The sequence below is a fragment of the Mchenga conophoros genome, linkage group LG14, assembly GCF_057382185.1.
Source record: "Mchenga conophoros isolate Kocher_MC1m ecotype Shallow Benthic linkage group LG14, M_conophoros_male_GT1.1, whole genome shotgun sequence".
Classification (NCBI taxonomy): Eukaryota; Metazoa; Chordata; class Actinopteri; order Cichliformes; family Cichlidae; genus Mchenga; species Mchenga conophoros.
In genome coordinates, this window is record NC_140539.1 from 2350023 (window position 1) to 2373478 (window position 23456).

Sequence of the window (23456 nt, forward strand, 5' to 3'; positions counted from 1 at the left end):
AAGGACAATCCACAGAAAGATCTGGATGATCTACTCTGAGCTACAGTCATGTACCAGAACATTAGACAAATCCTCAGGTCTTAAATGAGATAAACACGACTTTATGAACAATGACCAAAGCTTATGTATTACACATTACTTTGACTCTTTAGGTACAGATGTGTGTACCTATGTTTGTAGTTTATAGATCCAACAACAGGAGTCGATGCTCTTTCAATGTAACACATTTGTCAACCATAGAAGAAGACGGGGCATCAAGTACATCCGGGTAATATTATAGTCGGAGCTTATGAATGCAGTGGTCATAGAAGTTTGGTAAGAACACTGAGGAGAGTTTGTGATGTTTCGTTCACCCTGACAGCTACAGTAAGCATACCCACGCGTGCTTTATAGTAACAGTGTAGCCTCCGACCTGTGGAAAAGAATGCTTCTGTCAGGGAGTAGCTAGCCTCAGTTAGCAACACTGTTTACATCCAGAGCAGCCAAGCGTAAACCTGGAAGGTCAGGATGAAAGCAATTTCTAAACACCGAGAGCGAAACCTGAATATTTTACTGCCACGTGGAGCTTTTTAATTTTTAATATTGCTACATTGGAATAAGTTTCCAAGTTAGCTGGCTAACTGAGAGTAGTCCTGCTTGATTAACTGGAAACTGAATGATGGACACTGTTTCATGTTTGTGGCTGATAGGTGATCTTTATGGTGTCCACGTCTCTGCTGTATCTGATGTATTCTTGTATCTCCATTAGGGCTGCCACGATTAGTCAACTAGTCACGATTATGTCGACTATTAAAATCGTCGACGACTAATTTAATAGTCGACGCGTCGTTTGAAGCTTTGTAAGATCACAAAGGACGCAGGAATGAGTAGTAGGATTTAAGAGTGTAATAACGGACTGAAACAGAAGATGGCAGCACTGCATGTACAAGGATGCCAGCTGCCGTTAAACCCCGAAGAAGAAGAAGCTGTGTCCCAGAATTCATAGCGCAGCCCAGCGCAGTTGTCAACAATGGCGGCAGCTAGTTAGTTTTAACTTTACTCTTATTATTCTTTCTGGGTCACAAAATAAACCTTTAACATATTTTCAGGCGAGAATGTAGCTGTGTAAACCTCAAATATCTGCTCAGTTTATCAAGACACCACATATTTTCAAAAGCGCTCCGACGGTTTCGGAGACGTCTGTTACCCACTAGCTCGTTAGCGAGCCGGGGGCGAGGCTCACTAGCGCCGTGAGAACACCGGACTCCCGGCAAATCGTTTTCAAACCCACCGCCGTCTTTCGCTAGTCAGGTTAAACATATATATAAGTCACTTAGATAACTTAAAAATGTTATTGTTTGGCTTTCTTTAGTATTTTATTTGTTCCTGAGTAAATCGGTTTGGCTGAGATTAAAGTTATAGTTTTTGCACAGCTAAAACTGTCAAGCAGACAGCTGATTATCAGAAGTGTGAGACGCTGGAGAATATACTCCGGTGTCCTGTTATATTTTAGAAAGCAAGGAGTTTATTAAACTTCACCGAAACAATCTGCAAATTTCATTAAAAATTAATAAACTACCATCTTGTCTTTATTTTTAGTTAGCACAAACACTTCAAGCTGTAAGCTAATGATAGTTATATAAGACCAGATGCTGCTGGTGCAATAAGCTGTACGCTGTACGTCCAATGGATGATGATCTGATTAGTCGACTAATCGCAAAAATAATCGGTGACTAGTCGACTATCAAAATAATCGTTTGTGGCAGCCCTAATCTCCATTTGTCAGTATTATTATTTTTAATGTACTTTGAACTACTTTAGCCCAGCTCTCTTTTCCCCAGGGCGCCAAACCTACACAAAACCTCACAAGCTAGCCAGTGTCCTTCTGATCCAGGCCGGTGTTGTGCCAAAAAATGATAGCTCGTATTTAAACTGCTATAAATAACTTGTTGCTCTGTAATATGTGAAACAAATGTCAAATGTATCTCTCATGAATGCTATCAGGTCATCTTGAGGCACAAACAACATTCATGTCACAAGGTAGAAGCTGCAGTCGTTTTTTGGCAGTGACGTTTATATATCCTTAATTTTTCCAGTTAAAAAAAACATCTTGTTGACTTTTAAAATGTCTTTTTCAGAGTATTCTGTTCACTGAAGTCTATTAACCAACATACATAAAGATATTACACATAAAAAACACAGAAACATTTGAAATCAGTTTTTGGCACAACACTGGTGTTGGCATTACTAATGCTTCATCTGTCTGAAATCACTAACCACATGCCTGTACCAGATTTATGTTTCCAGGCATCTTGTTGGTGTTACTGCTGTTGGGGAATCATCTCTATAAAAGCTTCACAACATTATATTAAAACGCATGTGCTTTCCCCTGCTGACACACACTTAGCCCAGATGTTCTCACATCTGCAGTCTACACATAGAGTCCGTTTTTATTTTTACCAACAGCTGTTTAACCAGGAAGGGATGCCACCTTTAGCTGGAGCCGAGTTGGTCCACACTCCATTGCAGCTGTATCGATACCTGCTCAGGTGCTGCAGGCAGTTACCATCCACAGCAATGCAACAACACTATCGACATGCCATAAGACAGGTGAGGTCATTTTATGCACCGATCAATGACAAGCAAAATGTTTTCCAAGTGAAACTGTGACGGTAACTTTAATACCTTTTGGACTCTTGTGTGACAAGACTAACTGAGCTACATCACATCTGACACAGAGAAATGGTTTTAAACAGCTCATTGAGAATCAATCTGTGCTCATGAAGTATTCATATAATCCTGCACATAGTGAGGATCGGGAAAACGATGAAAATTGTCTCAATGCAGAATTAGTGAGCCGTCTTTATTAAGCACCAGTTCACAGCAATAGTTATTTTAGGGACCTGGCATTAATAAAGAGAGAACAGTCACATGATCACAGGGTGACAGTGGGGAGGAAGAACGTCACTTTAACAGGAAGAGACCCACCCAACCTGGTGTGTTTTCGGGATAATTCAGTAATCTTTGTATTACTGTAGAGCAGGGGTCCCCAATCCCAGTCCATGAGGGCCGGTGTCCTGCAGGTTTTAGATCTCACCCTGGGTCAACACACCTGAATCACATGATTAGTTCATTACCAGGCATCTGGAGAACTTCGAGACATGTCGAGATGGTCATTTATCCATTTAAATCAGCTGTGATGGATCAAGGACACATCTAAAGCCTGCAGGGACACCGGCCCTTGAGGACTGGGATTGGCGACCCCTGCTGTAGAGTCTTGATCTTACAATATAAAGTGCCTTGAGGAGAGTAGCGCTTTATAAATAAAACTGAATTTATGGCCGTGTGATGTGATGAAATATATCAAATGACAAAGCCGATTGTTTCATATTATACTCGACAGTTTATTTTGTATTGTGTGAAATACACCGATAACTGCGATACTTTTGCACCGACAGTAGTCACCACGGCAACACAGAAGGAGCATACAAAACAAATCGAGGGGCTCGTTGCTAGACGAGGGGTTACCTCTGTAACCGAGTCTGACATGGAGCAGAAAACTGTGCCGACCCGGCCCCCTCCACAGACACCCACACCACAGACCTCTGACACCACCTAAGCAAGAATCGCGTGTTTGCGAATGAGAAGCACAAAGAATCCCGAAGATAAATATACATATATGGTTTTGTTCACTGATCAAAACACACAACACGTGACTGTGTGGGGTGTATTTATAATTGTAGCGACTTCCACAGTCGCTAGAGGCCGGGGATGAAGCCTGCCTATTTGCCTGACGCGCTGTCAACTTTACGCAATAATGCGAGAGGTGGAATTGTTTGCTTGTTTATTAAAGTGCTCTGCGATTTTTACAGAGTAGTATCATCGGCTCCTGATTCAAACTCTTACAACATCACAGGCTCTAATATAACGAAGCAAACATGTAGTGCAGCGGTCAACAAAAACTACGGCTACCCAGCCCTCCTCTCTGTCAAAATCAAAACCAGTGAATGACAGACTGACAACGCCCATTTATGTCACCGCTAGCACCCACGTGACTCCCATAACAACCAAACAAATAAAAACCCAGTGATCATCAAAATTCAATACATTCAATTATGGCTCCTACAATAATCATATTTATTTAACTTTTTATTATTTCAATGAAGTAAAAAACGAGCAGTACTTTCAATGTGTTGGTTATATAAACTATTCACTGAATTTACAGAAAATGCCAATATTGTGATTATATCGTTATGGGGATTAGAAATGACTTGTGTCAGGAGATTTGGGTGATGGTGAATACAATTCATCTTTTGTTGACTGTACTGAAAACCCCAGTCTTAGAGTCCATACTGACCACTTTAGACACGTGTGTTGTGTATTTTAAGTCAACAGAAATGTTAAAAATCTGACCATTTTTAAACAGATATAATATAAAATGGAGAAAAGCAACAAAATATCTTAAAAATAACTCGTGCACAGTTCTACAAACGGTTGTTGCAGTGACGTGAAGAGGCCCATCTAACGCTGCCTTCATCGCTAACCTTATTTTCGGTTTCTGTTGTGATGTGATTGGCTGGCAGCAGCAGTAGAACAGTTGAATTGTTAACGAGCCGTTTCCTGTGAAGGCAAACTCCCGACCTTTGACCTTTGTGCTGCACTATTGATTTGTATTATTAGATAGTGCTGACATGTTTATGGTCACCATAACAACCAATAACTGTGACTCATGCACCATTAATGTATCATCATCATCATTACTGCTGAAAGTAGTTTCTGCCAAGATCATAAAGTCTTTGTTTGCTGTTTGTTTCCAGGGTTACAACAGCCACTCAGATGAAGACGACCCTGAGAGGACACAGATGATCATCCAGAGAGCGATTGCAGATGCTGACTGGATTCTTGATAAAGTAAGGATAAAGGAAAGAAGACCTCCAAGGTTACACACATGAACATAAAGCGTAATGTTCATTTCGTTTGTCATTCACAGTATACCAAGAAGAAATGAGCGCGTGTCCACGGCGGTGCATTTTGCAGGGCTGTCCTGGAGTTACACTGGTGAAGGTGCTGTCCCTGTCTGCGAGTGCTCAGGGTGTTATGGTTTTTTTGAGGGATGACTCGCTGTAAATACTGTTCTCAAACTATGCCATTAAATGTGCAATCATGAACTTAGTTGGTTTGTTCCTTGGAGCAAAAGTCGAACAGGAGATGGAAACTGAAACTATTCAGCGAACTACAAAGAGTTCATGGTTTTATGCTTTATATACATATCAATGTCCTCTACAGCCTCTGTGTCTGAATGATGAACACACGTAGTAGTTGGTCCAGTGTTGTCTGAGCATGGCTCCCACCTTAATGCACGTTTAAAACTTTAAATATGTTTACAGCCTACTAAGAAAGGTACTAACGTTCGTACCAGAACTGTGAAAAATGCTACAGTACTTGTTTTTTGTTTGTTTTTCCTTTACTGCCGTAGGTTCCTCAGGCTGCGTATGTAATGATGTAGAAGCAGAACTGAAGGGGACGACATACGACCGACAAGGCTTCTAGATTATCTTCCATGCTGAAGAAGAAGGAGAACATGGAAGATGGCAGCAAGTACAGCTGCTAACATATCGCTGCCCGTACTTGTTAATAGTAAAAGTCTGGTATGGAAGTACTGAAACACACTTTACTACTTTGTTTGAGACAGCTAGCATCAAATCAGCTGTGTTCCTTACTAGAGCTGGGCAGTCAAAAAGGAATCAAAACTGACACTGGGAATCTCTAATCCACCTGATCTTTCCCGTGTCGGTTATTTCAGTTTTTTTAAATTCTGTGTTGTCACGTGACTCTGTGCTTTCTGCAGCATCATGGAGAAAAACAAACAAATCAACACATCGAGCTGAACGCACAACTTCAAATCTCACGTCTGTTGTTTGGACACGTTTGACTTTAGTAAAGACGACTTCAAACAAAAGGGAGAAAAACATTTCATCATCCAACAACAATACTACTAATCTGTTGCAACGCTTGGAGGACAATCGTGTCACCAATTAAAAATATCCCACCTTTAACAGTTCGCATATTTACAGTACGACCTGACTGCACGGGGTTATGGTGTGTTGTGTGTCGAAATTTAAAGTGAAAAATGAATCTAGTTTGGAAAAAGGCTGGAACGTGACAAAACGTGGGACAAGTGAGTGCTACGGTCAGTGTACTGCACACAGTGGTGATGGACACGTTTGAAAAAGCAGACCGTGTAATATAATGTACTCCTATTGATGGTGTCAACAACAAAATCAATGTTAACCACCTGAAAGAAAATCATTCAAAGTGTACTTTAGCTGTCAGGCTGCCCTTTCAGACTTCCTGGGTTAGATCCTAAAGGCCTGTTTCAGCAGATTTGCAGGTCAATGTGTAGTCGGTGGTTGGACGAATAGAAAAGCTGCTCTCATGTTGCATCAGTGGAGGGTGTCCGATCCAGGATTGCAGGGGAAGCAAAGATATTTCTCTTTTCTTTTAGTAAATGAGGATTTTCAAGTGTTGCTATTTAAGTACTGAAAGAAGAAAAAGAACTGACTCGAGATCAGATTTCAGCCAGTTTGTCACAACCAGGAAGGAGTTTAGGTGACTCCATCCGTGGACCTACAGTATATAAAAGCACACGTGAACTGCCCTCTGCAGTTTTAGGCTTGTGACATGCTTTCTTCCCTATGTGAGGTAAAACAGTGCCAGAATATTTGCATATCACGTAATCTTTATTAACACAATACTTAAATTGCACATTGTTAAACTTTGCTCACGCATCTCTTCTACAGCTTGGAGGCAAAGGTGATACTTCTGTGCAACATACAGTATTCAAGTATAACCATTTTTCTCAAATAAATGCTGGATAACAAGGATACACATACAAGAAAACAATGAGAATGTTTCGTATGTACTGGCCTCACCAACCAATGGAATAAAACAAAAACATCCTGATCTGCTCATTTTTCTTGAACTGAAACTTATTTACAGCTACGTGCACATGCAGTATTAATCTCCATTGATACAAAAAGTAATAAAACTAGATATACAGACTAAAGTATAAATAGTATAAATAGGTTCTCTTTGTATAAATAGCTCCATCGTCTTCAGTGTTGGTGTGACATGTTGAGACACTTGATGCCAGCAGAGGTGAGCACGTGAAGCTGCAATGTAAATGCACACACCTGCTGTCCACAGTGGGAAACAGCAGGCAGTCAGTTCACACACAGCACGTCAGAGGAGGAGGCGTCCGTGACGTCAGAGTTTTGGGACTGCTTCGGAAAAGGAGCTGCAGCGGAGTAGTTCTCTGAAAATGGGATAGGCACTGAGGAAAGTCGCAGACTGTTTGGTCTCAGGAGTTCTTACTTCTGGAGAATAAACTGGTCGATGAACTCGTTCTGCTCTGACTCCACTTTGGACAAAGCTTCGTACTCTATACGATATCTGGGACACAACAGAAAACAGCAGACAGACATAAGAAAGGGATACCTGACTATCCTTTACTTACGCCTACCACACATTAGGACAGCACTGGGCCTCCTCCGCTAGCATGTGTATGGAAATGTTTCTACCCTGCACAGAAAATATATATGTTCTCCACACAAGGCCTTTATTTAGGCACACACAAGTACTATTATAATTTTTTTAGGAGTGTTACAATTAAACATTGGAATACAATATAAATGCAATATTGTATAACTGTGTGACAACAACATGGAGCGTGCTGGTCTGATGAAAGCTGGAAAGTTTATGCTACATGTGTTTTTTTCCTATTGTGTTTCACATCCTGTAAAAAAACAAAACAAAAAAAAAACACTAAGGTTTTGGAGAAATGTCATATCCCCGATTATACACATGGGACATCATAGCCTACTGTCCTGCACAGATGGGTGTCTCTACCCACTCTTTTTTTTCCTATATTACCTTTCAAGCTGCATCTTCTTCTCTGCTATGAGAGCCTGAAGCTGCTGCTGCTGGGCCTCTCTTTGCTTTGCTACAGACGTCAGCAGGTTTCTGGCTCCAATGGCCTGAAGGAGAATAACACAGAATCATACCTGATAAAAGTCTCATTCTCATGATCACATATCATACAGACACACTCAGATGTTATAAAGCTTTAGTACACGAGCACTACAACTTCTTTTGCAAGAGCCAATGAAAAGTCTTCAAATATCGAGCTTACCTTCATCTTTTCTGTCTCTGCTTCTTTTGCCAGTTCATCCACGAGCTCAATCAGACCTCCCACTATCTTCTGAAACTGGCCAATTTCTGTAAAGAAGAACACGTGTCTGTAGATGCAGGACCTGCTAATGTTAGGAGAGCAGGTTAAACTAAATGTGATCTGTGCTTACTGTCCACAAACTCTTTGCACTCTTCTTTGAGCTCTGAAGTCTTCTGGCTGACATCAGGCTCCAACACTCGCAGCTTGTTGAGTTCATCAAAATAAAAGCCTGCCTCAGCTAATGGGTCTGTAGCCATGGCCACGGGGCCTGCCACAAAGGAGACAGAAAGAGTGATAGAGGAAGACCGGCATGAGAGAAGTTAAACACGGATAAAACATATAGCTTTGATATCAGCATCCAGAACAAGTCCTTTAACTGCTACTGTAGTTAGCAGGCTTTCCAGCCCGATATAAAATCTTACAGTACAGATGACTTCATCTGGCCCTCATTTACTAACACTGTGTTTGCATCGGTTTTCTTCAGCTTCCTCCCACAGAGACATGCAGTTAGTGGGGTTAGGTTAACTGAATCAAAATTGCCCATAGATGTGACGGTGAGTGCAAATGGCTGTCTGTCTCTGTGTGTTAGCCCTGTGACAGATCAGTGACATATAGAGTCTCACCCTATGGTGCCTAACAACAACAATATAATAACATTATTATATATTATATACATAAGTTATAAAATAATTAGAATAATACTAAAATAATATTGTCTTTTTGTTCATTATTTGCAGTCTTCCAAAACATCAAAAGTCACAAAATAGATCAAACTGCAGGTAAAGAAACCAACAAACTAAACTGGAAGGTCTAGTGAGGTCACTGTTACGTCTATAGTGCCACAGCACTATCTGTTGAGCCCTGTGCTGTGGTTGTTTCTGCTGCTGCTGACTGAAGGTTTCTGGGAGTTTAGTGTCATCATGTTTGTTCTACTGGCTAACAATCAAAGATATCGCCGCAGGGAAGCCACCTGTTTGAAACCGAAGACCTCAGTTAGCCATGGTCACATGACGTCAGTGTTTCCAACCAGACGTCGGAGCCTTGTTTTTGACTGTATGTCTGCACGTCCAGTCACGTTTAGCCACTAACGGTAACATATGGTCCGTTCATGCAAAATGAACTTTTCGTTGAACTGTGGTCTTCAGTGAGAGACAGGTTCGAAACGAACATTTTACAAGCAGCTCTATTCACGGTCAAATTATCATTAAATAAACACGTACACATAACTACAGGCTTCTCCAGTGCAAGTCATCAGAATCACATTAACATCGGATACAATGGAAACTAACCTTAACTTATTTGAATGTACAAAAACGTTATAAACAGTCTGAGTAAGTAAAACAAAAGAAAGCTGTAGTATTACTCACTATTTCCTGCCAGTCGAAATCACTAACTGTGACACAGGCTAACACTGTTAGCTAGCTTGCTAAAATTAGTTAGCTAATTCAAATAGCTAGTTAGCTAAGCTGCTCACTAACGCTAGTTGGACGCAACACATTAACCCCGTTAAAGCTAATAAACCTACGAGGACAACACGGTTTCATTAACCCCTAATATGATTTAAAAACGCTTGTACGTGTGATTTTACCTCTTCTAACCGCAGTCACAGATGGTTCTCTGTTGTTTGACTATGTGGCAGAGTAACAACCAACCAAAGCTCCTCCTCATCTTCTCGCTGCCAGGGAAACCAAACGCTCCTCCCTGTGTTTGTGTGTGTGCGCGTTTGTTTCCGTAACCTGCCTCATCCAGAGCCCTATGATATGAAGGCACTTCTGTATTTTATAAAAGGTGCTTCCTACAGTCACAACAAAGAGTTAAAACTGAAAAACCAAGGTAAGACCTGTGGGAGGCGTGACAGCTGAATGAAATGGAACGGGACTGGCGTGTACACGAACATTCCAATCCAATGAAGGCAGGGCAGTTTGTCTTGCAATACCTGTTACTGACGGACGAGGGCAGCATTGTGCTTTGCAATTGAAGGCCTGGCCAGCATAAACTCTAGTGATGGGATTTCCGGAGCTTTTTAGAGAACCGGTTCTTTCGGCTCATCTCAATAAAAAGAGCCGGCTCTTTCGGCTTCCAACCGGCTCTTTCGGCTTCCAACCGGATCTTCAGGTTGTTTTGTTGCTTTAATTAATTTATTATTAACAACAATATAAAATTATGCAAAAAAACACGTGGTTTTATTTATATATGTTTATATGTAAATATATACAGTGGCCCCTAGAGACAAAGCACATACAAACTCCAAAAAGCATGTACAAATTCCAAAGCACGTACAAACTCCAAAGCACATTTCTAGCGTTAACTGAACTTCCAAAACAGAGCTACCTAGATCACTTAAATTACACAATTGAAAGCATATGTGTATTGTTTGTGTATTTATACACAAGCACTCATATATATTCAAATAATTTAAAATATGTTCATTTACCTGTTACTACCACACACCAAATCTGGTCGTACTTCCTGGCTTGTGTAGCCACAAAAGCTCAACTCTGCCCCCTAGCATCCTGGAGCACTTCTGTTGTGTTTTATACGTGTTTTGGAGTTTTTATGTGTTTTGGAGTTTGTACGTGCTTTGTCTCTGGGGGCCACCGTAAATATACTTTGGTTTATTTACTCCACATAAAATGTAATAAATAAATCATATAATACAAAAAACAACTATTTACATTTCAACTTTTAACTATTTAAATTTTCAGCTTTTTCCTTTTAAACAAAATTAAAGTGAAACAACACAAAACACTGCAAACCACAACACAATTAAATATAAATATGAAAAAATATGAAAACAAAAAGAAGATGCACATTCTCTGTTATATGGACCTGCATGAATAAACTTTCTGAATCCTTTATCATCTGCAACTGAAAATAGTTGTGGATGATTACTATACCTTTCTAATGTGATGTTGTTGTCCCTGCTCTCTCTCTCTCTCCCTCCCGCTCTGTTCCTGTGCTACTGAGTGTAACTACCGCCCCTCCCCCCTCTGCTCAGCGTAAAGCACAAGGCTCTGTGGAGTGAAGCAGGAAAAGGGTGAGAGAGAGAGAGAGAGGGTGAGAGAAAGAAAAAAACAAACCCCACAGCTCGCGATAAGGAGCCGGCTCGTGTCGTTCACGTCAAAGAGCCAGCTCTAAGAGCCGTTTCGTTCGCGAACGACACATCACTAGTAAACTCGGTGGAAGAAGAAGGCGTGGGCTTGAGTTGGTTGAACTTCTTTTTCTTACGCAGCGGCGATAAAGCTGACTGCTTGTGTACATTTATCTAACAACTGAAATACAGCGCAGGGAGGTCGGTGAGTAAATGTTTGCAGACGTATTTAGTGTCGTTTACTCTCAGGATGTAGCGAAGGGCGACAACGTTAAGCTTTCCACTGAAATCTGTCAGTTTCATGTGACTTGTTGAGTGTGACACACTTACTTGGCAACGTAAAGTTTCTCTGCGTCATATTTAAGCTTTGCTATCTTTGAATAGATTCAAAACGTGCTCACATAAACACATTTTCAAGATCTAGGATTTCCAGGTTTTCGCGTTCGAAGTCTTGACATCCTGCTCAAACATTAGCTAACCTTAGCGAAACACATGCGCAGGAACTAGCTGTGAAACATTGACGCAAAGCTAATAATCCAGTAGCGTTACTATTTCAAGGATCCGGTGAATTATCGGTAATAACGTAACGGTGTGAAATGAGTACATAATAACGTTTCGACCGAACAAAGCATGCCGAGTGACCTGACCCCCCCACTGACACGTGAACGCATCTGGTTAGTTTGCTGAAAGTCATTCTGCTGCTAAACGGTCTCTTTCTTTGACATGCGCACTCAACAAAAGCTGTACGAGATTATTGTTATTAGCCTTTTACTCGTTATTAGTGATTTTAAAGTTGAAAAATAAATATTTTTACTACCCTTCCCGAGAAAAACATAAAACGCGATTTAAGCTTTTTATGTGGCCCTTTTCAGTGACTAATGATATGTGCCCCCTCCCCACCCTTTCAGTTTCCGGTCCAGCCTCATTCCTCTGAGGGAGAGATGGCAGTAGGGCAGGTGGTTTCCACTCTGGGCAGATTCCCCTCCATCTCTGCGTGTTTTATATGATTAATGCAACAGTTTTGATCAACGCTGACCTCCGTGTAGCTCCACAGAGAATGTTGGGGTGTAATTCAGGACTCTTGTTTGTTTTGTTGTTTTTCAGGAATGACCTGGAGCACCAGGAGGTTGTGGCGGCCTCATCAATAGTGGTCAACACGGCGGGGGACCTGCGGACCTCCATCTGCAGGGTGGTCATCTATCTCCAAAGGGACATGTCTGGGGACAGCTGCCTACCCCAGGACCTCAGCAAGTCCGAAACCACCTCCCCAGACCTTCCTCTGGCTTGTCCCAAGACCAAGACCTGTAGTCATCACGGAGCAGTGGGCTTAGGCAACAAGTATGTTCGGCTCAACGTTGGAGGGATGCTGTTTTATACGACGCTGCAGGTGCTGACCAAGCAAAACTCCATGCTGAAGGCTATGTTCAGTGGAAAGAAGGAAGTGTTCACAGATAAAGACGGTGAGCATTTCTGAGCTGCAGATACAAGTTTCCCAAAGTATAACCTCACATACACTGCATGCATACATTCACTGTGTTTAAAGTAGGAAAGATTACAAAAGTTCCACTAAATGTTTAAGTCGAGATTCTGGCTCACGAATCCAAGCTTGACTTTAAATTTCAGTCACTTTGAATTAAATTTTAGCTGCCAGTATTTATTCATTTATTTCAATCTGTACTGATTGAACAACAGGTGCTTTTGGATAGTGGGGAGGCATGCTCTAAACTCGCTCTGTCCTTTGTGGAAAATGCTAGTTGACGTCAACTATGCAACAATTAGTTTTTCAGCAGACGTCTTTCTTATAGAGAAGTTCATCTGCAGAGTTGCACTGATCTAAACTCTATTTGATATCAGACTTGTCAGCTGTTGATAGTCGGACTCTGACATCTGCACCCAGACAAGCACAGAAGAGGAAATGCTTAGTCGTCTTCTAAAGCTTCATATATGCTTTTTCTTACACGAACAGGAACATGTTTACCATGAACTCGTGCAGAAAAGTTTCACAGTGATGTTTACCAACAAGGTTTTAGCAGCAAGCCGCAGAAATTGCACAGACCAGTTAAAATATAAAGTTTTATGACCTTTCTAATTTGCTAGAGACAGGTCTCCATGAATGTGTCCGAGGGTGTCTGAAATACAAACCTATGGGCTTGATAATAAAAGGCCGGTCCAACAGTGGATAAGACATTTTGACAGCAGTAACACCAGCGAGACTTGCACACAGCTTCCTCTCAGAGATGCTGGGTTTGCTGCCATGTCGGCTACACGCTGTTTCCTTTGAGGTGCCACAGCAGGTCCATGTTCTCAGCACTGTCTCTTTGCTCAGGTTGGATCCTGATCGACCGCAGCGGGAAGCACTTTGGCAGCATCCTGTGTTACCTTCGAGATGGCAGAGTTGCCTTACCCAAAGGTCGACAGGCCGTCCAGGAGCTGCTGGTCGAGGCAAAGCATTTCCTCGTCCAGGGCCTAGTGGAGCTCTGCCAAAACTCGCTGCAGGTCAGTTCCATCCATACGCATTGCTCCGGTTTTAGCCAAACTACATTGGCTCCCTGTTAAATATCGCATAGATTTTAAAATGCTTTTGTTCACTTTTAAAATTCTGAATAATTTAGCGCCCAGCTGTCTCTCTGAACTCCTCCACTTATACAATCCCAACAGAGCACTTAGATCATCCAATCACAGGCTCCTAGCACAACCTAGGTCTCGAATGAAGTCGAGCGGTGACCGGGCCTTTGCAACCGTGGCACCTCTGGAATAACCTCCCTGTTCATGTTCGTACTGCCGAGTCGATCCAGTCTTTTAAATCACGTCTTAAAACTTATCTTGTTACTTTGGCCTTTGATTCTAACTAGTTGGCTGTTTTAGCTTGTTGTGTGTTTGTTTGTTGTCCTGTTTTATTGTTTGTTTTAATTGTCTCATGCTTTTACTGACTGTGAAGCACTATGGTCAACACTGTTGTTTTACTATGTGCTGTATAAATACAGTTTGATTTGATACGGACTCGTACGGTCCACACAGTGTTTGGGCACTTTGTTGCTCTTCAGACTGCAGCGCTTCAGTACCCAAAAATGAAATACTGGAAACTACTTTCAAGCTTACACAAATGTGAGTAGCTCTAGACCCTCATATTAGCACATTATCGTCATCATTAATAATCATAAGATTACTGATTCTTGTTGGTTGTGTGGACGCAGCCTTTAGTCTGATCTTCAGCTCTGGGATCAGGTGATGAACACAGCAGGGCTCCGGTTCTCCATGATGTAACCTCTGTGGTTACTCCTGTCAACCTGTTCCTTGCATTAGCAGTGAGATTATCTATAAATGCCAGTTCACCTGGCAGACGTGCAGGCCCAAAGATGAGCTCCGTCTCGCCTGTGACACAGTCCCTGTGTTTTTGAATTTAGTGAAGGCTTTTGGTATCGTGTGCTGGAAACACGTTACTCTGTTCTTGCTGTGCAGGAGCCACGAAAGTGCTGAGAAGAAAACATTTGGAGATAAAATATCTTTTTCGAAGCTCTCAAATATTCATCTCGCTGTTGACTTAAAAAAATAGAAATATCGGAGGTGTAAAGCGAGCAGTGTCTGATCATGTGACTCCCCAAATTCTAGTTTGTTACTCATGTGGTCACTGAGGAGTTACAGTGCTGGCCTTCAGTGTAGTGGCTTTCACATTTACTTAGCAAGTGTAAGGTTGCTGGTCCAATTCCAGCCAGGAACACCGAGTCTTGTTTGGGGCTGTGACGGGAACGACGGCCTGCCCACTGTAACCATCCACAGTTTGTCTCAGGTTCTGTGTGAAGCTACAAACGTCTCTGTGGATCAGCCTCTGTCTGGTTGGTTATTGTTAAACTTCCAGGAAAAGCAAGACTGTTATGATGTCAGATGTAAACTGTAAATTATAATTATTGTTAACAGGGTAATAAAGAGCAGCCCATGTGTGTTATACCTGTAGTCACCTCAATTAAGGAAGAAGAGAAGCTCATCCAGTCTTCTACCAAGGTACATGCAGAGCATCACTGTTGTCTTTGCAGCATCAAGTAAGGCTGTCATTTCTGAAACAATGTGTTTTTGATTATAGCTTCAGTGTAGCCTTGGTCATTTTCATTGTTACAGCAGAAACATGTCAGTAAAACGTCATTGTAGCTGATCTCTAACACATCATGTATAAATTCTTTTTATTTTTTATAGTACTCTTGCAGTATTTGAAATGCCTGCTTGAATATTAACGCAGTGGAATTCAGATGTTTGATCTTTGTGCTTGCTCCTGGTAGCCTGTCGTGAAGCTGGTATACAACAGAAGCAACAACAAGTACTCTTACACCAGGTAACAAAGGTTCCTCCAAAGATCTTATTGGCTCTCGTAATGCAAGAACAATTGTTTTCCTTCCTTTCAAAGTACTCTGTGAGGGGAGACTGTTGGTTGTTTTGAAGCTGATAAACTGTACTGAGCTCGTGGACCTCTGCTCTACATCACTCCGCCTTTATCTCAACAGCAACTCTGACGACCACCTGCTGAAGAACATCGAGCTGTTCGACCGGCTGTCTCTCAGCTTCAACGGCCGCATCCTCTTCATCAAAGACGTCATCGGGGACGAGATCTGCTGCTGGTCCTTCTATGGCCAGGGTCGCAAGCTGGCTGAGGTTTGCTGCACCTCCATCGTCTACGCCACTGAGAAGAAGCAGACCAAGGTGAGGCGGAGCGGCTGGTGGGAATCTCCCGTGTTGCTCTTTGTGTTTTGTGGGTTTTCTTCGGGGTACCGAGTTCCTCCAGTTAGATTCTTATTGTGCTCAGCATAGTTTCTGGGTCACAGGCATAACCTCTGACCCTTCATCATGGACGCTGGACTGAAGGCTCTGCTGCCGGCATGCTGATGACTGCGCTGTGTTTGCCAGCTCTTCTTGTTTGATAGCAGCTTTGTGCACTTTGTTGCTTTTTTACACACATACAGGTCGTTGAGTTTGTGAACTAAAAGGAAGTAAGAAAACATTAAAGCACAGTTTGTATGGTGTGAGTGGCAGCAAAGGTGGATTGCTTTACCTGCTGTGACGCTCCAGGTGATGTGACTAAGCTGGGTGGTGGGATTTCAACGTTTCCTTCCAATCACTCCTTCTCAGGTGGAATTCCCTGAAGCGCGAATCTACGAGGAGACTCTGAACACCTTGCTTTACGAGACGATGCCGCTGCCCGACAACTCCCTGCTCGAGGCCACGCGTCGGAGATACAACAACTGTGGCTCTCACAGCGAGGAGGAGGAGGGGCCTGGAGGTCCAGAACTGCGCGAGCGTGTCCGTAGAATCCACGTCAAGAGGTACAGCACATACGACGACAGGCAGCTGGGACACTAGGACCGCTGGACAGACCGCAGCTTTTTTTTTGATGATGATGAACTTAAAGTCCGATGGATGCTCATATGTTTTTTTTTATTACTTTCTGCCGTCTCAGAGGTGCAAGTGATGGCCTCAGTGAAACCTCACATGACTGTAGATGTTCTCTGCTCATTCTTACTTTACACATCATCAGGATTCAGAGCAGCGTTAAACACCAAATACCTGCAGCTTTTTCTTTTCTAATCAAATTTACATTTTGAAGTGCAACAAAGAAAACCTCTACCATGCACTGTTTATTAGAACCATCATAGCACACGTAGCAGCAAAGCACGTTTCACATTTATTGACTGTATTTTTCACAGACACATTTCCAGGTTGTTGTTTGCCGGTGACGAATCTGTTGGATTTACTGGAAATGCTTTGCCTCGAAGATGTTTTAATGGAGTTTTTCATAAAGCCTCTAAGATAAAAGTTAGTGTTGTTCTGTATTTGTTTGTCTTTGTTTGTGGGAGGCAGGTGTTATTGTGGTTTGAGCTCAGCTGTCAGAGGATTCAAACGCAGTCGACTCGGAGACCAGCTGATGCTGAGCTATTCTAACGCCTCAGCTTTCAGTCTTCAGACAACTTCGACCATTTTCAGAGGACTGTTGGGGTTTTTGTTTGTCATTCAAGCATTTAAAAACAGGAACCTAGCAACAAGGTGATTCTCCATTACTGAGAGTTGATTTTGTCGTCGGGATAAAGGAAAAGGGAAGCAGGGAGATGCTCTAAAGCACAGGTGTCAAACTCCAGTCCTCGAGGGCCGGCGTCCTGAAACTTTTCCTCGTGTCCCTGCTGAAACACACCTGAATGACATTAGTATGTATTTTGAAGATTTTTACAGGTTTAATATTGATTCATTTGTAATGGAGTACAATACAAAGTGTTTGTGTAAAGGGAAATTGTGCAAACACGTATTCTAAGTCAACCATGGTGACTCTGAGCTGCTGGCATTGAAACACCTGAAGCAACGGACACAGATGGAGGAACGGCTGCTACAGCATGACTGCAGCTCTTTATTATTCACCCAAAGCACCGATGCATAAGTGCTGAAAGAGCAAATGTGTTGGTACCTTTGCAGGATCACAGTACTCACTGCAACACTTACCTTGTGTCCTCTGCCTTGGAGCTTGTTCCCACTTTCAGTGACACAGACGGATCCACTCATCATCCTGTGGGTTCAAGTCAGGTGTCATTATTAAATTATAGCGGGCATAATGCTCACTAATGCTGAACCCTTGGCCTGTCCCGACCAAATATACAGTTTCTTTGTGAAACAGAACTGGATGTAAAATTTCATTTAGTCTTAAATGGATGATGGAACAAAGCTGTTCACTGGAAATGTGTTATACCATCTTTGGCCACAAGAGGGCGAGTGTGCACACACATATAGACTGATCAAACCTGACTGTGCTACAGGAAACAGATACTGTCTAGTTCCTGCATCAAAGAAGGCACCGCCATCAAAGTTTAACAGGTTGTCAGTTGCCCTCAATCACATGTGATGAAGGTACTGGAGACACTGATAGAGGTCCACAACCATTACATCACCAGGTCGTGGCCCACCTCAGACCACAGGTGAAAACATGTCTTGAAACGTACCCGTACAAGGCGACTGTGATCTCTGTTTCTGTTCACCATCAACTAAGACTTTCAGCACGACTTCAGGTCATGTCACCCACACAAATACTCACAAATACAACTGGATGGATGTGTTAGTGACAGGAGCTCCCGCTGAGGATTTTGCAGAAACATCTGGCGGGAATCATCGGCTGCTGTGATGGAGGAGTACCTGGGCGCCCACTCTGACAATTTGCTAAAATGGAAGACCAACATAGAGGCTGTATGCAACAAGATGAGTATTGTTACAAAATGCTTCAGTGAGAGCACACATACAAGGTCTTAAATAATCAGGCCCCATCTTATCTTAATGACCTTGTAGTACCATATCACCCTATTAGAGCACTTCGCTCTCGCTCTGCAGGCCTACTTGTTGTTCCTAGAGTATTTAAAAGTAGAATGGGAGGCAGAGCCTTCAGTTTTCAGGCCCCTCTTCTGTGGAACCAGCTTCCAGTTTGGATTCAGGAGACAGACACTATCTCTACTTTTAAGATTTTCATAAAAACTGCCTTTTAACTTAACTGTTAAAAGGGATTTTTTTCCTTCCCACTGTCGCCAAAGTGCTTGCTCATAGGGGTTCATATGATTGTTGGGTTTTCACTGTATTATTGTTGAGTCTTTATCTTACAATCTAAAACACCTTGAGGCAAATGTTGTTGTGATTTGGTGCTATGTAAATAAAACTGAATTGAATTGGTGCCCTGAACCAAACCATGTGCACACAGACACCAGGAATCACTGCAAACATGGGACGTGCAGGGCCAGAGTCAATGATTCTGACTTTGATAGGACGCGGCTAGAGGTCCACAACCATTACATCACCAGGTCTGAGGTCACCATGGAACTCAGGTAGGACGGGGCATTTGGCAGCTGATATAAAATTATACTCAGTTCTCTTATAAGGAAGCGCTGATTATGATGACAGCAGTCAAACAGGCATTGATGAAGGAGTTCAAAATGTAAACAGATAAGCTCACTGTAGAGGAAAAAGTTGTTCCACTTCACACTGGCAGGGATCTGGATCCACGCATGACAGCTGCTCCAGGATGGAAAGGTCCAATTTCAGGATGATTCTTGATCTCAACGGGCTCAACAAACTAGCCCGCTCCAAGGAAAGGCTCTGCATTGGTACATTCCCAGAATGTTCCAATCTCATCTGCATTCATCGACGTGCTGAACTGTGCTTGTTCAGGAAATTGTAGAGAAATTTAAAAAAAAAATTTTGGGGGGGGTGATAAGCACTAAAACAATTTTTCTCCTACTTAGAGAAAATCTCCAAGACAAATTCATCATTTTCATTCTAAGGCGTGTATCTCATGGAAGAGGATTGGGGCTAGGGGGGGGACACAAAGAGGGGGGGGGGGGGGGGGCTGTTTTGAGGAAAAAAAGTCACAATTCTGAAAAAAACAAAACGGAATCCAACCCCCCCATTTATTAGTTCCCAGTGGCCCTAATCCTCATCTGTACCTGTGTTACTGTCCGTCGAGGCTGTTCCGGGTCCCGGACTGAGCCACATTTATTCATTGTGGGTCAAATCAATGGAAGTTGTGGTTTCTGGGAGTTTTGAAATGATGAAACTGTGCACGCCATGATGCGCGCAGGAGCTGCAGCGTGTCAGTATGTTGTGAAAAGAAGCAAACACGTTTTCTTTTCTCGGAGTTGCACTGCTCGGACAATGATATGGGCTCAAAATGTGGTCATAAATATTTTGTACTTGTAAAAAAGATTTGTGTGTGCGTAAAAAAGATTTGTATGTGTAAAAAGAATTTGTGTGTGTAAAAAGAATTTGTGTGTGCGTAAAAAAGATTTGTATGTGTAAAAAAGATTTGTGTGTGCGTAAAAAAGATTTGTGTGTGGACTTAGAAAAAAAACCCCTGCAAGTTACAAGTACGGATTTTTGACCCTATTTTTCTTCCCTTCATCTGATTGGTCAATGTCACATCAATCAAAATTGTAACAATCCAATCAGAGAACAGATGGGTTTGGCTGTCGAGGGGCGCTTTTTTTGAACTGCAGGTCTTTGAAGGGAATAAATGCCCTTTTACATGCCAACCCAGCCTTTTCCTTCATCACCACGAAGGAAAACAGTCTGTGGTCGTCCGAGTTTGGTGATTTTTGTGTCACAGGTCTACGTGTTTAATACAGGGACTACCACAGCCTTTTCAACAGTGCTGCGGACCGCAGGGTGGGGGCGGGCAGTGTTTTGGAAATGACAGTCTTCATTACAAAGCTTTCTTCGTTATGAATTAGCATACATGTTTTTATTGAACATTTGAAGAACTAGCAAAAAAAAACTCTTGTAGAGGACATAAAGTCAGAGATAGAAAAGACAAGGAGCAGGTGCATCTAGTACAGGTAGAGCTGCTGCAAAAACCCACAGAGCCCAGCAGCCAGCAACAAATTCTGGATCCTTTGCTTTTAGTTAGCATTAGCAGCGTATCCTGCATCCGATGTGAAAGGACTTTTATGCTGCGCACTGTGACTCACAGCAATGGTCCTGGGTCAGCCCTGACTTTGTGTTAAATTAATCCTAAAGTAATAATGTTATTTCTAACCACTGATATACCACAACTTTATCCTTTCAACAGCTACTGAAAGTTAGGGGACCTAGCTGCTATGATCTTTATATAGCGATCCTCCAGCTTCAAACTGTATTACCCTTCAAGGACCTGCAGTTCAAAACAGCGCCCCTCCGACAGCCAAACCCATCTGTTCTCTGATTGGATTGTTACATTTGTGATTGACATGACATTGACCAATCAGATGAAAGGAAGAAAAATAGGGTCAAAAATCCGTACTTGTAACTTGCAGGGGTTTTTTTTCTAAGTCCACAAACAAATCTTTTTTACGCACACAAATCTTTTTTACACATACAAATCTTTTTTACGCACACACAAATCTTTTTTACACATACAAATCTTTTTTACGCACACACAAATCTTTTTTACACATACAAATCTTTTTTACAAGTACAAAATATTTATGACCACATTTTGAGCCCATACAATGACAGCTGTCGGTTTGCATTCGCAGCTCTCTGTTAGGCAGAGGCTGCGATGTTTGCTGAAGCTGCGTTAGTGCTAGTAATGAATTCCCCAATCTGGACATAATGAAGAGTCATCTTTCCGTTAGTGCTGGTGTAACAATATTGATGATGACTTTGGGAAGAGATCAGCTCCACATACGTGGCATCTCTTTCGTGCCAGTACTTATGCTAGCAGGAGCAGACAGGAAGCTTTGACCCTGACATGAACGGCAGGCCCATCCTGCCACCTGTTACACGCCACGGACAAAAGAGCGAGCCAAGGTCGTTACTAATGGCGGCTTATTTGTGAAGGCGCACACTCCCACGCGTGTAGTTCAGGCAGCTCTCAGAGCAGAAACCAGCTGAGCCAGAATAAGAGTCAACACGACGTGGAAAAGATTTAAAGGCACTTCTGAAGCAATCCCCGAGTCCGTTGCAGAGATGCAGTCCGTGCTGTAAAAAGCACCTCTGACATCCTCTAACGTCACTTACACGCAGCAAGCATTTGCTGCGTGTCGAGTTGACTTTACTGTCACATTCACGTGAAACGTCGTGCTGCAGGTGCACACTCAGTCCACACGGAGGCACAAACACAAAGTTTCATGACGGGGTCTCCACTAGAGATTACTGTGCGTCACGTTACCGTGACGTCATTCATTTTGCATCTGGCCGACCTGGCATCAGAGGCGACTGCGCTGTCCACATGTGCTGTAATCAGATGCTGCCCCCTCCTGTGCCTATCAGCGTGTGGATAAAGACAGAAGGAATACTGCACCTAACGATCTCACTCCACGTTCACGGCACCGGAGTCCCGGTGGAAAGCTGTGCGGAGGCGTTTGCTCCAGACAAACATAAAGTGGGGGGATTTACAAGCTGCAAACATCGACTGAGCCGGAGCAGCATTTTCACACGTTTCCACAGAATATGCTATAAATAACTCGAGGCTCTACAGGTTGGTGTGTTGGATGCTGAGTGGCTGCAGGCGGCGGGTTGAGGAGGGGCTGGATGCTGTGGGCTCCAGTGATTGTTTTCCTCCTTTCTTGCGCTTCCATTGATCAGTAACGCGAGGAAGGCGGATCCTCTGACGTCGCCGTCAAGCTGCTCGGCTGCGTCAGAGTCCTGCTGAACCAAGGAAGAAGGAACCAAGAAATAAAAGGAGAGCGCTTCGGAAAGGCCGAGCGGAGCGCACGGAGCGTGACGGGGACATACAGACGCGTCGTGAAGAACACCGCGGACATGGAGGGCTGCACGGAGGAAGAATACAAGGAGAAATTACTATGGAACGTCAAACGAGAGGTAGGCGCTCACACGTGACGGCCTGCCGAGCTGCACATCAGTACTCTATTACTTTATTGGACTCAAAAATGCCCACAGAGAGGGGGGTGTTTGGGGTGGAAGGGGACCGTGTTCGTGCTGTGTGGGGCTCAGCTGTCAGCGTCACAAGTTCAAGTTGCCAAACAGTTCAATAAATGCACCATCAGTCCTCATCCACCTGCACTCCGTCAGTGATAAAATGCCTGTTTTCTTTGCTTCGTGTTTATTACTGTTACGTTACGAAGCTGGATATTTCAAATATGTTAGCATGTCTGTTTTTGTCCACAGTAATTCCACTTTCGAGTACACATGAAGGCTTTTTAAAATGTGGCGTGGCTGTATGTGAAAGCCCAATCTGGGGTAATTACATGTTTAAATGATATCAAGTATTTTGCCTAATGATCTGACAGCTAACGATCATCAAACATTTGGCAGAAGTGGGGAGGAGGAACCCCTTATTTTCCAAACTGTTTGTATCGACATGATGATGTACGTAATTTGCATCCAATCATAAGCGAGCCCTCCAGGAGGATTGCATTACAAACCTCGTGTTTTAAGTGATAAGCCGCGGCATCTACCAGCAGCACTAACATCCACGGTGCACGCTGTGCTACAGGCTTTTTCTCTTCCTGATGATGAATGTCTCACATCTCCCCAGTGAGGAATAAATCATTACCCCTTTAACCTTTCTACCCACTCTCTTTGTAATCCTCATGCTGAAAGCTACAACTGGAGATATTTCCCTGCAGATGAAATGTCAGTAAAAACCAAAAGCAGCCTCTTAGGAGGCTGGATGTGGCGAGGTGTGGCTCACTGCTTGTACCTCAGTCT

The 23456-nt window shown here is 42.8% G+C and overlaps 4 protein-coding genes across 11 annotated transcripts in view; 3 read left to right on the forward strand and 1 right to left on the reverse strand.

The window, feature by feature from the left end:
* Positions 1-205: 205 nt before the first annotated feature.
* On the forward strand, positions 206-6942 carry lyrm9 (LYR motif containing 9). Of its 4 annotated transcripts, none has more exons than XM_085244732.1 (5): positions 206-268; positions 2446-2589; positions 4797-4889; positions 4970-5043; positions 5456-6942. In XM_085244732.1, the coding sequence occupies exons 1-4, from the start codon at positions 206-208 to the stop codon at positions 4985-4987; spliced, it is 318 nt and encodes a 105-aa protein (XP_085100858.1). In that variant the 3' UTR covers positions 4988-5043; positions 5456-6942. The 4 variants fall into 4 exon arrangements, with proteins under 4 accessions (XP_085100858.1, XP_085100856.1, XP_085100855.1 ...); XM_085244729.1 differs by having other exon boundaries at positions 264-366; XM_085244730.1 differs by lacking the exon at positions 5456-6942 and having other exon boundaries at positions 223-315; positions 4970-5432.
* Positions 6701-10093, reverse strand: ift20 (intraflagellar transport 20 homolog (Chlamydomonas)). 2 transcript variants are annotated; one of them, XM_085244727.1, is made up of 5 exons: positions 9798-10093; positions 8340-8477; positions 8171-8256; positions 7912-8015; positions 6701-7431 (listed from the first exon to the last, which is right to left on the reverse strand). In XM_085244727.1, exons 2-5 carry the CDS (start codon positions 8464-8466, stop codon positions 7350-7352), a joined length of 399 nt encoding a protein of 132 aa, XP_085100853.1. In that variant the 5' UTR covers positions 8467-8477; positions 9798-10093; the 3' UTR covers positions 6701-7349. The 2 variants fall into 2 exon arrangements, with proteins under 2 accessions (XP_085100853.1, XP_085100854.1); XM_085244728.1 differs by lacking the exon at positions 9798-10093 and adding an exon at positions 9577-9760.
* A 1259-nt stretch (positions 10094-11352) lies between these two features.
* tnfaip1 (tumor necrosis factor, alpha-induced protein 1 (endothelial)) lies at positions 11353-17099 on the forward strand. The gene is made up of 7 exons (XM_085244740.1): positions 11353-11505; positions 12405-12760; positions 13627-13796; positions 15216-15299; positions 15572-15624; positions 15794-15989; positions 16416-17099. Exons 2-7 carry the CDS (start codon positions 12514-12516, stop codon positions 16644-16646), a joined length of 981 nt encoding a protein of 326 aa, XP_085100866.1. The 5' UTR covers positions 11353-11505; positions 12405-12513; the 3' UTR covers positions 16647-17099.
* A 4886-nt stretch (positions 17100-21985) lies between these two features.
* Positions 21986-23456, forward strand: part of sgsm2 (small G protein signaling modulator 2) — a 109061-nt gene continuing 107590 nt past the window's right edge. For all 4 annotated transcript variants that reach the window (XR_014888271.1, XM_085244733.1, XM_085244735.1 and 1 more), the window contains exon 1: positions 21986-22607. Coding sequence is in view for 3 of the 4 variants with exons in the window: in XM_085244733.1 (XP_085100859.1) it covers positions 22548-22607 (60 nt within the window). In the remaining variant the exon portion in view is untranslated. The remainder of the gene's footprint in view (positions 22608-23456) is intronic.

Bases quoted from the DNA above. Each gene is read 5' to 3' on its own strand.
- ift20 (XM_085244727.1), bottom strand. From the start codon at position 8,466: ATGGCTACAGACCCATTAGCTGAGGCAGGCTTTTATTTTGATGAACTC. The intron at 8,016-8,170 runs GTAAGCTCGATA...ATTCTCCTTCAG, and splicing joins CAGAGACAGAAAAGATGAAG to GCCATTGGAGCCAGAAACCT. The intron at 7,432-7,911 runs GTAATATAGGAA...GTTGTGTCCCAG, and splicing joins AAGAAGATGCAGCTTGAAAG to ATATCGTATAGAGTACGAAG.
- lyrm9 (XM_085244732.1), top strand. From the start codon at position 206: ATGCTCTTTCAATGTAACACATTTGTCAACCATAGAAGAAGACGGGGC. The intron at 269-2,445 runs GTAATATTATAG...TTTTACCAACAG, and splicing joins GGGGCATCAAGTACATCCGG to CTGTTTAACCAGGAAGGGAT. The intron at 2,590-4,796 runs GTGAGGTCATTT...GTTTGTTTCCAG, and splicing joins ATCGACATGCCATAAGACAG to GGTTACAACAGCCACTCAGA.
- tnfaip1 (XM_085244740.1), top strand. From the start codon at position 12,514: ATGTCTGGGGACAGCTGCCTACCCCAGGACCTCAGCAAGTCCGAAACC. The intron at 12,761-13,626 runs GTGAGCATTTCT...CTCTTTGCTCAG, and splicing joins AGTGTTCACAGATAAAGACG to GTTGGATCCTGATCGACCGC. The intron at 15,990-16,415 runs GTGAGGCGGAGC...ACTCCTTCTCAG, and splicing joins CTGAGAAGAAGCAGACCAAG to GTGGAATTCCCTGAAGCGCG.